The 15,766-nt window shown below is 49.5% G+C and overlaps 1 protein-coding gene across 1 annotated transcript in view; it reads left to right on the forward strand.

Moving 5' to 3' along the window:
• The window catches only part of PCK2 (phosphoenolpyruvate carboxykinase 2, mitochondrial), a 19,802-nt gene extending 4,494 nt beyond the window's left edge, over positions 1-15,308 (forward strand). The window contains exons 2-10 of the mRNA XM_083410343.1: positions 1,104-1,349; positions 1,558-1,742; positions 3,254-3,457; positions 5,506-5,693; positions 7,584-7,746; positions 9,204-9,422; positions 9,524-9,661; positions 9,759-9,854; positions 11,649-15,308. Coding sequence (XP_083266469.1) covers positions 1,104-1,349; positions 1,558-1,742; positions 3,254-3,457; positions 5,506-5,693; positions 7,584-7,746; positions 9,204-9,422; positions 9,524-9,661; positions 9,759-9,854; positions 11,649-12,103 — 1,894 coding nt within the window. The 3' untranslated portion in view covers positions 12,104-15,308. The remainder of the gene's footprint in view (positions 1-1,103; positions 1,350-1,557; positions 1,743-3,253; positions 3,458-5,505; positions 5,694-7,583; positions 7,747-9,203; positions 9,423-9,523; positions 9,662-9,758; positions 9,855-11,648) is intronic.
• Positions 15,309-15,766: the final 458 nt, after the last annotated feature.

Below are 15,766 nucleotides of genomic sequence, written 5' to 3' on the forward strand. Positions count from 1 at the left end.
TCTGAGTTTCTAGCCCTGCCTGAAATTCTGGAAAGCCACTTTTGTCCGGTGTAAACGATAAGGAGCAAAGTGGATCAATGGTCTGCCTCAGGGAAAGGTACCTTCAGATGTTCACCCATCACAAGTACAGTGGTACCTCGGGTTACAGACGCTTCAGGTTACAGACTCTGCTAACCCAGAAATAGTACCTCGGGTTAAGAACTTTGCTTCAGGATGAGAACAGAAATCGTGCGGTGGCAGCAGGAGGCCCCATTAGCTAAAGTGGTGCTTCAGGTTAAGAACAGTTTCAGGTTAAATACAGACCTCCAGAACAAATTAAGTACTTAACCCAAGGTACCACTGTATTCATCTCAGTGTTTCTCACCTGCCCCAGGTGCTGTTGTGCATTGTGGGGAAATCTGCCAGCATTTATGTGATACCCTCTCTCCATTCCCAAAAGGCAATTTAAGTTCGACTCCCATTATCGCTCATTTTGGCGATGGAGCTGTTTTGTTCCACGTCCTCATTTTTCTCGTGTGGCTCCAGCCTGTCTAACACGTTTGGCTTCACCTTTGAGGCGGAGGTAGCTTTTTTGGGGGGGAGGCGCTGACTTTGGGGGGGGGGCTTTGCATATAAACGTGGGCCGCGTAGAGATAAGCGCACCCCAATCTTGCATTCCCAATGTGTTGTTTGTTGCATAGATTTGAAAATGACGAGGAAGGCGCCTGGGCCTCTGGTGCGGAAATGTGCCCGCGCTGCTGTGCAGCGGCATCTAAAGTTTCTGGGGAACGCAGGTGCCTGGCTTTGCGCATAAACTCCGGCACACATGCTCGCGGGTCGCGCACGCACCGGTTTTTGCCTGCCCAAGCTTGCGTACAATTTGCACATTTTGGAAGGCTGTGGGTGGCCCCGGGGGAATCTCTCTGCCTATTTCTGCACGATTTAAATGCTCTGATAAGGACTCGGGAGAGGCCTGGGCAAACAAGAGGCCTGGGAAAATTGAGATGCCCATCTAGGTTTCCTCCAGCTCCCCTCCTTTTTATTTTCTTCTGCTCATGTGGCTCCATGCTTGATCTCCTCTCTCTCTCTCTCTCTCTCTCTCTGTGTGTGTGTGTCTCTTGCAGCCTTGGAGCCTCATCTCTCAGATGTTGGTCTGTAGCCCCAGTGCGCTGGGCGCATGCCCCACGAGTGCTCCACGGGGACCTGGGCAAACTTCCGAGCCGGGTGAAGGAGTTTGTGGACCACGGGGTGCGACTCTGCCAGCCGGACAGCGTCCACATCTGCGACGGCACTGAGAAGGAGAACGTCAAAATCTTGACCTACCTGGAGTCTGAAGGCGTCATCAAGCCATTGGGGAAATACGAGAACTGGTGAGAGCATTGGAGGGCGGGAGGCGGCCGCCCCCGGAAGCACATGGCCAGCGCATGTCCTGCCGAGCATCCTGGGAGGTGGCTCTGTGGAGCCACTGGCCGGGGGATGTGGGCACTGCCGCCACAATCCTGTCATTGGTCGGCTATGCCACACAGGTTTGGGGGCGACGGAACGAACCTTGCTTTCCCCCTCTGTCTTCCCACGTAGCTGGCTAGCCAAGACCGACCCCAAGGATGTGGCACGAGTGGAGAGCCGTACGGTCATTGTGACGGAAAACCAGAGGGACACAGTGCCCATCCCTGCGCCTGGGGTCAAAGGGCAGTTGGGCAACTGGATGAACCCACAGACATTCAAGGGAGCAGTGGATGAGCGTTTTCCTGGCTGCATGAAAGGTAAAGAGAGAATAGACAGTGGATAGGACAGGGAGACTTTCTGAGAAGAGTTGGGCTAAATTCTTCTTCTTATTATTATTCCCGTCTGTCAGGGTTTCCCCAGCCACTCCGGGAGGCTCCCAACAGATATAAAAACGCAACAAAACATCAAACATTTAAAAACTGCCTTCAGGTGTCTTCTAAAAGTTGTGTCATTCTTTATCTCCTTGACATCTGCTGGGAGGGCGGGTGCCACCACTGAGAAGGCCCTGTGCCTGGTTCCCTGTAAAACCTCGTTTCTCGCAATGAGGGAACTGCCAGAAGGCCCTCGGAGCTGGACCTCAGTGTCTGGGCGGAGCAATGGGGCTAAATTCCTCCTGGACCTAGTTTATTTATTCTCTAGCCATCCATAGGCCTGCCCTTCTGCTCCTTTGCACCCTGTTAGCTCATTGCTTCAAATACGTATCCGACCCACCTCAAGGGATGTCTCCACCCACAAAAACTGTCCTTCTGTGATCCAATGACTCTTCCTTCAGCTGTGCCCCTGTCTCTGCTTGAGCTGCTGCCTGCACCTTCCCCTCCTGTGACTCCTTTGTTTTTTATATACATTTTATTTTATTACCATATAAAACACACGCATATACATTTACACAATAATACACATACACAACACACTACCTAATTTCCATAACATAAAACATACCTACACTACTCTATGTAATACCTACCTATACTATACATATCAACATACCTGCACACCTACCCCATATGAACACTGACCAAGTGACTTGACTTCCAGCCGTTCTTGTTCCGCTACTTTATTTTTCCAACTAGCTTAAACTCATTTCATTATTTCTTTAATCTCTTCTTTTATTTTAACTTTACTTTCACTCTAATCATTTTCTGGATTCACTCCGTATCTGTCAGAAATTCTACTTTCCCCACCTAAATTTTGATGTGTTCCTTAAAGACTGCCCACTCCTTTTTCACTTTTTGTACCATGTCTCCTCTTATCCTCCCTGTCAGCTCCGCAATATGGAAGTATTCCATCATTTTAGGAAACCAGCCTGTTTTAGTCGGGACGTTGCGGCTTTCCCAATTTTTGGCAGTCGATAACCTTGCCGCAAGGGACGCGGGTGGCGCTGTGGGTAAAAGCCTCAGCGCCTAGGGCTTGCCGATTGAAAGGTCGCGGTTTGAATCCCCGCAGCGGGGTGCGCTCCCGTTGTTCGGTCCCAGCGCCTGCCAACCTAGCAGTTCGAAAGCACTCTCGGGTGCAAGTAGATAAATAGGGACCGCTTACTAGCGGGAAGGTAAACGGCGTTTCCGTGTGCGGCTCTGGCTCGCCAGAGCAGCGATGTCACGCTGGCCACGTGACCCGGAAGTGTCTTCGGACAGCGCTGGCCCCCGGCCTCTTGAGTGAGATGGGCGCACAACCCTAGAATCTGTCAAGACTGGCCCGTACGGGCAGGGGTACCTCTACCTTTAGCTTTAACCTTGCCGCCTGTGACTCCTTTGTGCCTCCTCTCCCGCAGGCCGCACCATGTACGTCATCCCCTACAGCATGGGGCCCATAGGCTCGCCCCTCTCCAAAATCGGCATCCAACTCACGGACTCGGCCTACGTGGTCGCCAGCATGCGGATCATGACCCGGATGGGCACTGCCGCTCTCCGCACACTCGGCGACGGGGAGTTTGTCAAGTGCTTGCATTCGGTGGGGCGACCTTTACCCCTGGAAGGTGAGAGGGTCCTCTTTGGGGTTTTGGAAGTGGGGGGCGGCACCCCTCTTGGGACCCCCCCAATGGTTAGGGACGAGGCTCAGGTTTCGAAGCAGCCTCTTGCTTCCCCCCACTGAGCCTGGGTCAGTTTTGCAATGGCTGCTAGCGGAATTAAAATCATGGGATTGTAGAGTTGGGAGGGACCAGGTCATGTGGTCTAAGCCTTTGCCATGTGGGAATTAGGGGGAGGGTCCTTAGGCTGACAGCCCTGCAGAATACCGTATTTTTTGCTCTATAAGGCTCACTTTTACACTCCTAAAAAGTAAGGGGAAATGTGTGTGCGTCTTATGGAGCGAATGCAGGCTGCGCAGCTATCCCAGAAGCCAGAACAGCAAGAGGGATTGCTGCTTTCACTGCGCAGCGATCCCTCTTGTTGTTCTGGCTTCTGAGATTCAGAATATTTTTTTCCTGTTTTCCTCCTCCAAAAACTAGGTGCGTCTTATAGAATGAAAAATACAGTAGATCCTCTGGAAGTGCAAAAACTCTGCCAAAGACTTCCTTCTGCTTAAATTATTAGTAGCAGAGAGAGATTGTGTGAGGAAAGGCCAGTCTGGATACACATTTTCTTTTTAATTTAAATATTTTTTATTATTAAAATAATTCAACATTAATACATACATTTTACGAATATACAAACATACATTTCATACAATCTTTAAAAATAATCATACATACCCACACTCAATACCACAGATACTTCCTTTTCCCACCACCCGTCACCCCACCCTTGTGTTAGACTTCCAATCTACTCAGTTGCAATTTCTTTCCACTTTCTCTCACACACTTTTAAACCCATTTTCTACTTCTTTTTCTGTTACACATTTTTATCCGTCTTATTTAGCATTTCAGTATTTATAACAGAACTTGTTTATTGTAATAGGAGTTCTGATTTTTCAATATAATTTTGCAAGTATCCTTTAAACACCTTCCGGTCACCGTCTATCTTCTCTTTTGAGATCCTTGTTTAGCTCGAACAAAGATCCTTAAAGAGTCAGAGCTTTAGCGTGGTCACATCCGCACCAGACATTTTAAAGCTCTGTGATACCGCTTTGAACTGTCATGGCTCCCCCCAAGGAATTCTGGGAGATGTAGTTTGTTAAGAGTCTTTCGGAGACACACATTCCCCTCTCACGGCTACAGTTCCCAGAGTGGTTTAACAATCAAATCCTCTGGACAGGGAGCGCTGGGAATTGTAGCTCTGGAGGGGTCTCCCAAGACCGTGTTCTTCAAACCTTGCGTCCCCAGGCGTTGTCAGACTACAACTCCCACCGCCCTCAGTCAATGGTCAGGGACGATGGGAGTTGTGATCCAGAACTATCTGAAGAAGACTGATCTGAGAGCACCCATAACAAACTACAGCTCCCAGGATTCTCCGGGCGAAGCCATGACTGTTTAAAGGGATATGTTGTTGTTGTTTAGTCGTTTAGTTGTGTCCGACTCTTTGTGCCCCCCTGGACCAGAGCACGCCAGGCACTTCTGTCTTCCACTGCCTCCCGCAGTTTGGTCAAACTCATGCTGGTAGCTTCAAGAACACTGTCCCACCATCTCGTCCTCTGTCTTCCCCTTCTCCTTGTGCCCTCCATCTTTCCCAACATCAGGGTCTTTTCCAGGGAGTCTTCTCTTCTCATGAGGTGGCCAAATTATTGGAGCCTCAGCTTCAGGATCTGTCCTTCCAGTGAGCACTCAGGGCTGATTTCCTTCAGAATTAAAGGGATATAGTAATGCTTTAAATGTAGGGTGTAAATGCAGCCTTAGTTTCCTGCAGTATTATTATTATTATTATTATTATTATTATTATTAGTATATTTGTATAGCGTCCTTTATCCATAGATTTCAGGGCAGCGTAAAACTGCAAGATAAAACCACAAAATGCAGAATAAAAACCGGAACAAAACAAACCAGTTACTCCCCCCCCCAGTACAGCTGCTGGGACACCCTCCAAGTCCGCAAGGCAGGTGCAGAATTCTTCCGTAAGATTGCCAACCTCTGTTTATCTCCTCCAAATGCAGATGAATTGGTGAACAACTGGCCCTGCAACCCCGAGAAGACCCTCATAGCACATGTCCCAGAACGCCGAGAAATCGTCTCCTTCGGCAGCGGCTACGGGGGCAACTCCCTCCTGGGCAAGAAATGTTTTGCCTTGCGCATCGCCTCTTGCATTGCCAAAGACGAGGGCTGGCTGGCAGAGCATATGCTGGTGAGAGGGACGGTTTGTGAAGGTAGTTTGTGAAGAGGCAGGCCCGGCAGGGTAGGATGAGGGGAACCGGGAGTCAGTAGCTAAATTCCCTCCACAGTTTCATAGTCTGTACATGCTCAGAGGCACTCTTGGCTCCTCTTTACGGAGCCCCGGGGCCGATCCTGACTTTGTGGGTTCAGTCTCGCATGCCGGGTGGCGGCCGCGGCGCAATGGATTTCCTGCAAAGGCTTCTGGGAGCCTGGAATATTATTCAGTTTGGCTTGGGCCGGGGCTTGATAGCCAGGACTGGGGAAAGGATGTGGGGCTTGGGAGCAAAGGACAACGGGGTGTTTACATTGCCTCAGGGGGATATTTAACGAGCAAATATTAATTGGTTAATGAGTGGCAGAGGACTGCTGAAATCCCAAATGTGCGAGGATGGGTCTGACGCATGGAAAGGAAGGGCGGGGGGGGGAGGTGAATTTTTTAGGTCTTTCGTCAGGACCCAGAGGGCATTGGCCCGGGTGGAAGGGCAGTTGAGGGGACCCACGACGGCGGGTGTGTAAGTGCAAAGCCTTGTGGGAAAACTTGTGAGGAATTTCGCTGCAAAATAAGTGTTCGTGGCTGAAACAGCCTCCAAAGCATCGTGGGTAATTTGGGGGACGCCATTAACTCTCCAGAAGAGCAGTTTACCTTTGTGCGTTGAGTGAAGGTTTCATTATTTTAAAAAATGCCCCTAACAATCCATTGCTTCTGGTCAAGCCATTTTAAAGAGTTGCTTCGGATAACCCTCTGATCCAAGACTCGGAGGGTGTTTAGACAAATAGCTTCCCCCAGCGCTCTCCAGATTCTTTGGACTACAAAAGCCCCAACCAGGATGGGGGAAGGCTAGTCTAAAATAATGGCTTTGGGTTGGCATTTATTACAATGCATTCTGGTGCTTTTATGTTTCATTGCGAAACCAAAGTTCCTTCCTTAAAAAACAGGGGGAGGGGGAAAGGAAGGCTTCTCTGTGTTTAGACATTGTGTGACAGGCAGAAATTCAACAGATGACGATCTACCCCCTGCTGCCTCTCTGTGCTATAAAAGCATCATCTGTTGAATTTCCTGACCTGCTGCGCCAGAAAATTAGGAAAGAGCACATGGAAATGTCTCATTAAAGTTTAAACCACACTAGGCTTTATGACGCAAACAGCCTTCACTGCAAATATCTGATTACATGTACTCACCTGGAGTACTGTGCTCACCTGGAGTACTGTGTCCAGTTCTGGGCACCACAGTTCAAGAAGGACACTGACAAACTGGAACGTGTCCAGAGGAGGGCAACCAAAATGGTCAAAGGCCTGGAAACGATGCCTTATGAGGAACGGCTAAGGGAGCTGGGCATGTTTAGCCTGGAGAAGAGGAGGTTAAGGGGTGATATGATAGCTATGTTCAAATATATAAAAGGATGTCACCTAGAGGAGGGAGAAAGGTTGTTTTCTGCTGCTCCAGAGAAGCGGACACGGAGCAATGGATCCAAACTACAAGAAAGAAGATTCCACCTAAACATTAGGAAGAACTTCCTGACAGTAAGAGCTGTCCGACAGTGGAATTTGCTGCCAAGGAGTGTGGTGGAGTCTCCTTCTTTGGAGGTCTTTAAGCAGAGGCTTGACAACCATATGTCAGGAGTGCTCTGATGGTGTTTCCTGCTTGGCAGGGGGTTGGACTCGATGGCCCTTGTGGTCTCTTCCAACTCTATGATTCTATGTATCCTAAAGTTGGCTTAGATTTCTTAAAACAAGAAACTCGTCTAAAATTTGGGTGCCATTGCCAGTGCATGGGTCTCTGGTCTTTGGGCACCGGCGCATCACCTTCCTCTCCCTGTGCGTCTCCTGAAACATTTACGTGTTGCTGATTTCCTCCTTCCAGATCTTGGGACTCACAAACCCAGAGGGGAAGAAGAAGTATGTGGCCGCAGCCTTCCCCAGCGCCTGCGGAAAGACCAACTTGGCCATGATGAACCCCACACTTCCTGGCTGGAGGGTGGAGTGCGTGGGGGACGACATTGCGTGGATGAAGTTCGACAGTGACGGTGGGTTTGGATCCGAATGAGAGGAGCAGGGCGCAGCATGCTTGCTGTGTCACGAGAGGCAGTACGGCGCAGTGGCTAGCGTGCCGGAATTAGGGGACTTGCGTTCAAATCTCTGCTCACCTGCAAAGATCACTGAATGACCAGTTTCACTCTCTTCCCCTCTCTCTGTGACTAACCCTGCCACACAAGGCTGTTGTATGGATAAAAGTTAGGGGACTGGGAGCTGGTATACTCTGTCCCGAGCTCCTTGAAGAGCAGGATAAAAATGGGGAAAAATAAAGGGTGAGAATGTGGCCCTTCAGGCATCACTGTGTGGCCCTTGGAACTATCCCCAGGGCATCTCCTCAGGCCGACTGACAACACCTCTGGCTTCCAAGGTGATATTTACATCTGGTGCTCCGCCTACTTTTGCCCCTGGCCCCGCCCACCATGGGCAGGTGGCCCTTGGGCAGTTGCTCAGAGGAGAATGTGGCCCCTCAGGTTGTAAAAGTACACAGAAAAGGTACTAACTCCAGGTTGTGGGCCTTGGCCACCTTCACACCTGACATTTAAAGTAGTTCAAGCCATCATGGCTTCTCCCCAAAGAATTATGGGAACTGTCGTTTTGCTAAGGGTGCTGAGAGGTGTTAGGAGGCCAATATCACAAAGCTACAATGCCTAGAGTTCCCTGTCAGGACAGTTAAACCGCTCTGAGGGCAGCGCAAGCTGGTAAGAGGTGTGGCCTGCTGAGAGAGGGTGTGGCCTAAAGAGAAATCTTGAGGGCCAGGCAGATAGCCTAGTGGGTCCGCATTTGGCCCCCGGGCCTGAGGTACCGCCACCCCTAATTTCCCAGGTAGTCTGTCGCTCATCCTGTCTGCAGATGGGGAGGTCAGATCACGCGACCTGCCCAGTCTTAAGATGGCTCAAAGGGGAATAATAATAATAATAATAATAATAATAATAATAATAATAATAATAATAATAATTTATTATTTATACCCCACCCATCTGGCTGGGTTTCCCCAGCCTCTCTAGGTGGCTTCCAACAGAATATTAAAATACAATAGTCTATTAAACATTAAAAGCTTCCCTAAACAGGGCTGCCTTCAGATGTCTTCTAAAAGTCTGGTAGTTGTTTTTCTCTTTGACATCTGGTGGGAGGGTGTTCCACAGGGTGGGCGCCACCACCGAGAAGGCCCTCTGCCTGGTTCCTTGTAGCTTTGCTTCTTGCAGTGAGGGAACCGCCAGAAGGCCCTCAGCACTGGACCTCAGTGTCCGGGCAGAACGACGGGGGTGGAGACGCTCCTTCAGGCATGGCGGATTTGGTAGATGGAAAGAGAGAAGCTTGCGCAGAGACAGCGGCTCCTCGTGTGAAGGAGAGAAAGAAACCTGGGGAAATAGAGGCTCACACAGGAAAGGCCTTGGGATCCGGAGCAGAATTTTCTGCGGCTCATTATCTTCTCCCCTCTCACGCGTAGGCCGCTTGCGGGCCATCAACCCCGAGAACGGCTTTTTTGGGGTGGCGCCCGGCACGTCTACCAGAACCAACCCCAACGCCATGCACACCATCCAGCGGAACACGATTTTCACCAACGTGGCCGAGACCAGCGAAGGGGGAGTCTACTGGGAGGGCATCGACCAGATGATCCCCGCGGGGGTGACCATCAGCACCTGGCAGGGCAAGCCTTGGAAACCAGGCAAGGATGGGCGGCTTGTTTGCAAAGGATTCTGGGTAGTCGCACAGAACAAAGCGCATAGGGCCTGCTAACCTGAACTTTTCCCTTCTCTTCCTGCCAAGGTGACGCGGGACCGGCTGCCCACCCTAACTCACGCTTCTGCGCGCCAGCCCGCCAGTGCCCTATCATGGACCCGGACTGGGAGTCCCCCAAGGGGGTCCCTATCGATGCCATCATCTTTGGGGGCAGGAGACCTGCAGGTAAGCTCCCTGGCCTCCCGCTCTTCCTTCTGTGGGCACCCACTGAGCGACCCTCCTCTCTGAGGGACCCCACCCGCTAAACTGATTTCCCCCACAGGCGTGCCCCTGGTGTACGAAGCCTTCAACTGGCGCCATGGCGTCTTCGTGGGCAGCGCAATGAGATCGGAATCCACCGCAGCCGCTGAACACAAAGGTGAGGAATCTCTGGGGCTTGGTGGATCTGTTTTCTGTGTAGATCTGGTTGCATCTCAAGGGCTAAAGTCCAGGGAAGGCCTGCCTGCCCACCTTGGGTAATGGAACCAAGGCCACAGAGAGTACAGTGGTACCTTGGGTTACATACGCTTCAGGTTACAGATGCTTCAGGTTACAGATTCCACTAACCCAGAAATAGTACCTCAGGTTAAGAACTTTGCTTCAGGATGAGAACAGAAATCGTGCTTTTGCGGTGCGGCGGCAGCAGGAGGCCCCATTAGCTAAAGTGGTGCTTCAGGTTAAGAACAGTTTCAGGTTAAGAACAGACCTCCGGAACAAATTAAGTACTTAAACCGAGGTACCACTGTACGTTTAAATGAAGGGTGGGGAGAATTTTTTAGCAAAAGGGAGACATTCCTACCCAGGTAGGATTCTGCGTACCAGTATTTGGCAGTGCCAGAGGAGCAACAACTGAGAAATGTACCATTGTAGCGGCGCCCTCGTTGTGGTACTGCCCTCCCATCAGATGTCAATGAAATTTTCGGAAGACATCTGAAGGCAGCCCTGTTTCAGGAAGATTTTAATGTGTGGCTTTTTCTGCATTTTGGCTGGAAGCCGCTCAGAGTGGCTGGGGCAACCCATTCCAGACGGGCAGGGTATAAGAAAGAAATTATTAGAGTCTGAGGGCCAGATAGAGGGAGAGTCTGAGGGCCAGATAGAGAGGCCTGAACATTCCCAACTCCTGCTTTAAACCTTTGTAATTGGTGGAGCCAGAGACAGGCAGAATGGCAATGATAAGCACATGGTACAAGTCTAAACCGAAAAGTGAGGTGTCACAGCACAGGCGGAGCTCCAGGTACAAGGCAAAGACAGCAAGCAGGTAGCCTAAAACAGGTGTAGCCAATCTGCCAGATGTTACTGCATCACAACTCCCATCACCCCTGACCGTTGGCCATGCAGATACCAGTTGTAGTCCTTCTTGTTTTCCTCCTCCCAAAACTAGGTGTGTCTTGTGGTCTGGTGCGTCTTATAGAGCGAAAAATACGGTAATTCATTGAGTTCAATCCATATCAAATATAACAAGCATTTTCAGTGACATCAATTACAGTGGTATCTCGGTTTTCGAACGTAATCCGTTCCGGAAGACTGTTTGACTTCCGAAACCTTCGAGGCACAAAGTGTGGCCTGCAAATTCAATGGAGAAAATTGAAAGAAAGCTCAGTGGAAGCCGTTCGACTTCTGAGGCGTGTTCGAAAACGGAAGCATTTACTTCCGGATTTTCGGCGTTCGGGTTCCAAATCATTCGTCAACAGAGACGTTCGAAAACTGAGGTACCACTGTATTATTAACAATAATAAAACCAGCAGCTGTCTATTATGAAGGAGCAGCGAGATATGTACCCTGAGGAGTAAAATACCCGTATTTTTTGCTCTGTAAGAGGCACCAGCCAAGACGCACCTAGTTTTTGGAGGAGGAAAACAAGAAAAAAATATTCTGAATCTCGGAAGCCAGAACAGCAAGAGGGATCGCTGTGCAGTGAAAGCAGCAATCCCTCTTGCTGTTCTGGCTTCTGGGATAGCTGCACAGCCTGCATTCGCTCCATAAGACGCACACACATTTCCCCTTACTTTTTAGGAGGGAAAAAGTGAGTCTTATAGAGCGAAAAATACGGTATATGGAAAGAGGGAAGTTTTACTTCAGAGACAGCTTTACGAAGCTTAGTTTAACCTGAGGCTTATGCACACTTGTTTAAGGTATCCTATCCCTGCTCCCCTCCCTCCCCAAATCGTTCCAGGCAAGGTCATCATGCACGACCCCTTTGCCATGCGCCCGTTCTTTGGCTACAACTTTGGCCGCTATCTGGAGCACTGGCTGAGCATGGAGGGCCGTAAGGGAGTCCGCCTTCCCAAGATCTTCCATGTCAACTGGTTCCGGAAGGACGCGGCCGGGAACTTCTTGTGGCCGGGCTTCGGCGAGAACTCCCGTGTCCTCGACTGGATCTTCCGCCGCGTCGACGGAGAGGAGAGCGCCAAGGAGACGCCCATTGGCTACATCCCCAAAGATGGCGCCTTAGACCTGACAGGCCTCAGCAAGGTGAACTACCAGGAGCTTTTCTCACTGCCCAAGGAATTCTGGGAACAAGAAGTGAGGGAAGTGAGGCAGTACCTGACGGAACAAGTGAACGAGGACCTGCCCAAGGAAGTGATGAAGGAACTGGAAGCCTTGGAAGCCCGGGTGAAGAAGATGTGAGGCACCTGGAAAGGGAACACACCTGCTCTCCGGGGAAAAAGAGACCAAAGACACACACCCTGCACCTCCTGTGGGAGGTGGAGGAGATGACAGGGAGCTTGTTTACAAAATGTCCCTTCCCCACTTCTTTCCAGCTACGCCTCTCTGGCCATTCAGGAGACGGCCATCTTGTTTCCTTGGCCATGAGGTGGCCATCTTGCCTCCTGGGCAACCTGAGCCGCGCATACTGCTTTCTTTATTTTCTTGGTAGATCTGCTATGCTTCCCCTTTCCTGTGCCGCTATCCTCCTCTGGTTGTAGGTTGGAAGTGAGCCGCCGTCTTGTTCCACCAGCTGCCCGTTGGTTCTCCTTTGGGTCTGCGGTCCGTGTCTGTGTGCCATCTTTGTTCTCGAGTGGCTCTTCACCTTTCGTAGAATGCCTTTCCCTCCTCCTGAGAAACGCTTTTACGTTGCAAAAAAAAGATGATGGAAAGCCTTTTGGGGAAAGGGACACCTCAGGCTAGCTTGCGGCATGTCCTCAAATCTTAACTTGCTGCCTCTAGCGCAGCTTTGGGTTATGGATGTGGAAGCAGTTGTTTGCCAGCCAGGATGCAGCGGAAGCTGTACTGCCAATGGGTCTTCAAAGCAGAAGTCATTTCTGTAACGCCGAGAAGCTTTTGCCCCTTCAAATTTTGCTGAACTACAACTCCCATCATTCCTTGCCACTGGTCACGCCGGCTGCAGCTTATGGGGTTTGGAGTCCTGCAATGTCTGAAGTGGCTCCCCTTTCGCCACCCCTGCCTTAGTAGAACCTCAGGACCAGCCTTCCTATTTGGTAGCTCTAACTGAATCATAGAACTGTAGGGACCACAAGGGTCATCTAGTCCAACCCCCCCAATGCAGGAGTCCCAGCTCAAAATCCCTGACAGATAGCCATCCAAACGACTTAGAAGCCTCCATGCATTTGCCTAGCCTGCCCTCCTATTTCTTTCGGTTGATAAACGAACTTACAATGCTGCCTTAGACCGAGTCTGATCCATTAGCCTTATCTTATCCACCGACAGTTAGTTGCTCTCGAGAGCCCTTGGAGAAAAGCCTTTACTGATCAGCGAGGGATGCCAGGATTCATCCCGGGGACCTCTTAGCACACACGCCATTGAGCTTACGTGGCTCCTATGAATGTACTACGCTCCCTCGGGAATCTGTTCCGCGATCTTTTTAGCTGGCGTGGGGTTTCATGCCAACGCCTGCCCTTCCTTCCAAAAACCCCTTGGCTGTTTAAACCCACCTTTCCCCCTCTTCCAGACCTCCTTTACATTGGCTTACTTGAACATCACACATAAGGGACAGATCTCACGAGGCCCGTAAGAGATTGTACGGCGTTTGACAACGTCATACTTTCTCCTTTGCGCCCACCCAATATGTGGTGTGTCCCGCTGGATTTATGGTTTGTAAATCAGGGAATTGGGGAAGAAGGTTTCGACGGTTCTTCCGCGCTGGAGAGCAAAATATTGCGCTTCAAATGTCCACAAGAATGTAAGGAGAGCCTGCTGGATCACGCCAGTGGCTGATCTCCTCCAGCTTCCTGTTCTCACAGCAGCCAATCAGATGCCCCTGGGGTGGGGCGGGATCCACAAGCAGGATTTTAGCACAAGAGCACCCCCCCTTCCTTGCTGTTTTGGTTCCAGGTTTACTTTGTACAATCAGCCTCTGATCCCCGCACTTATCTAGCTTCAAACCTGCGAATGGGGTGTGTGAGGCGGAATGCGACTAAACCATCAAGCTCATTGCCAAAACCGTAATTTCGCTGGCTGCCTTTGAAATCTCCTAAGTGAAGCGGGCAACACCCATTTGGAGCTTGGATCCTCTGTGTGTGTGTGTGTTGTGGGGGCTGCGAAGTCAGAACGTTTCACGGCACGATGGCAACTCGGCCCAGTCCGTTTTCTGAAAGCCCACCAAGCCTTATTACTCAATCTCCACCATCATCTCCAGCACAGCAACCGTTGCATACAAAAAAATGGTTCTACCCAACTTCAGATTTGCTCCTTCCCAAGAAAGTAGTTGTCTGCCAAGTAGGTGTGGGACAATTAAATTCCTGAGCAAACAAGTCAGCCTTCTCCAGAAGACTCATACTGTACGCCCATGTTGGCTTTGGGGTAAATTAACAACTCAGAGTCAAACTTTATAGTTCACCCACCCATCAGACACCAGCCAGAGAGAGTTCTGGTACTGGATTGGGGAGACGTTGAATCGAATCTTTCCTCCATTACGTTGCTCGTGGCAGAGCCTTGGATAAAACTACTCTCAGCCTCACCTACCCCGCAGGGTTGTTGTTGGGACACATGGAATAAGAACAGAATCCTTTGTGGGCTAAAATATGCTACTCAAGTTAAACTTGTTGCCCGCCTTTGATTTTATATTTGGTCAAGGTTACGGTTCCCCGTGGCCATAATTCCACCATCGACCTTCTTCAGAATTCAGCTAGGACACTGTTGACCTAACTTGCTCTGTCTGTCTCAACATTCGATTGCTAACGTTCCCCACCGGAGCATTTAGAATTTCCATGAACATTCAGTGACATCACAGCAGTGCAGCCAATAGCTAGAGGAGGTTTTGCATGCAGCAAGGCAGCTTTTCACCTATTACATACTGGGATGTCTGATGAGAGAAGTGAGTTACATGACGTGAGTCCCTCGCTCACCAAACAGCCGTGTGAGTCTGTTACAGCTTGCCAGCAAATAATTCCACCTGCTGGTTATCAGATATGGTGGGTTGTTGCTGTTGTTGTTTTAACTGGTGCTCAGTGTTATAATCTTAACTTCCCCCCTCTTCTTTACATTCCTATATGTGGGTTACAGTTGGTAGAATCACCCCCTCTGTTGTTCTGAATACACTTAGCCTACATTTCAGGGAATTAACATATGCAAGTGATTAATGGGGTTTTATATTTCTTCCCCTCCATCCCTGGTAGAAGTGACAGTCTTTCAGGGGGGCGTTGGGGAAAGTGAGCAAGGAGGGCAGAAAAGAAGGAAAATTAGGTATGGCTACACTTTTACTGGTGGAATTTCAACCAGAAGTGAGGCAGCAACTGGAAAGAAACTTGGAGCGTGAGCTCGCTATTTGACTGCAGCTTAATTTTTTATTTTTTAACACACACCCAATCAAATCAAATGCACATTATTCTGTTAATAACAAACATGAATGAGAATAAAAATATCAACAAATAAATGGAAGTGAGCGTTTTAAATCGACGGCTTGTGCAAGATCCCATGTTAATGGAGAATATTCAGTAAGTTGGTGTGTATCTATATGCTGAATTTTCAAATGTGTTGCAGACACGTCCACAACACTAACATCAAACCAGTATGAAATGCTGAGTTAGTAGCTACAGTATTATTGACATGGCGCAGAACCAGTCAGGCACACTTTTATAATTAAACAAAATTAACAACACATTATTTATTCTAAAATATAAAGGCACGACAGGGTGAACACTTTACTTCGGCTTCTTAAAAGACCTATATTTTCTGCAATAAGGTACTGTATCTTTAAATGACAATTGCAGGGGTTTACATAAGGCCGGCTTATAAAACTTGGTTCCTAACCCTATTTAACTTGCAAGCCAATTTCACTTGGGCCGTGTATGGGGTACAAATATTATTATTGTTGTTGTTGTTATTGTTAGC

Source organism: Podarcis tiliguerta (genome assembly GCF_965153285.1).
Source record: "Podarcis tiliguerta genome assembly, chromosome: 13".
NCBI classification, from domain to species: Eukaryota; Metazoa; Chordata; class Lepidosauria; order Squamata; family Lacertidae; genus Podarcis; species Podarcis tiliguerta.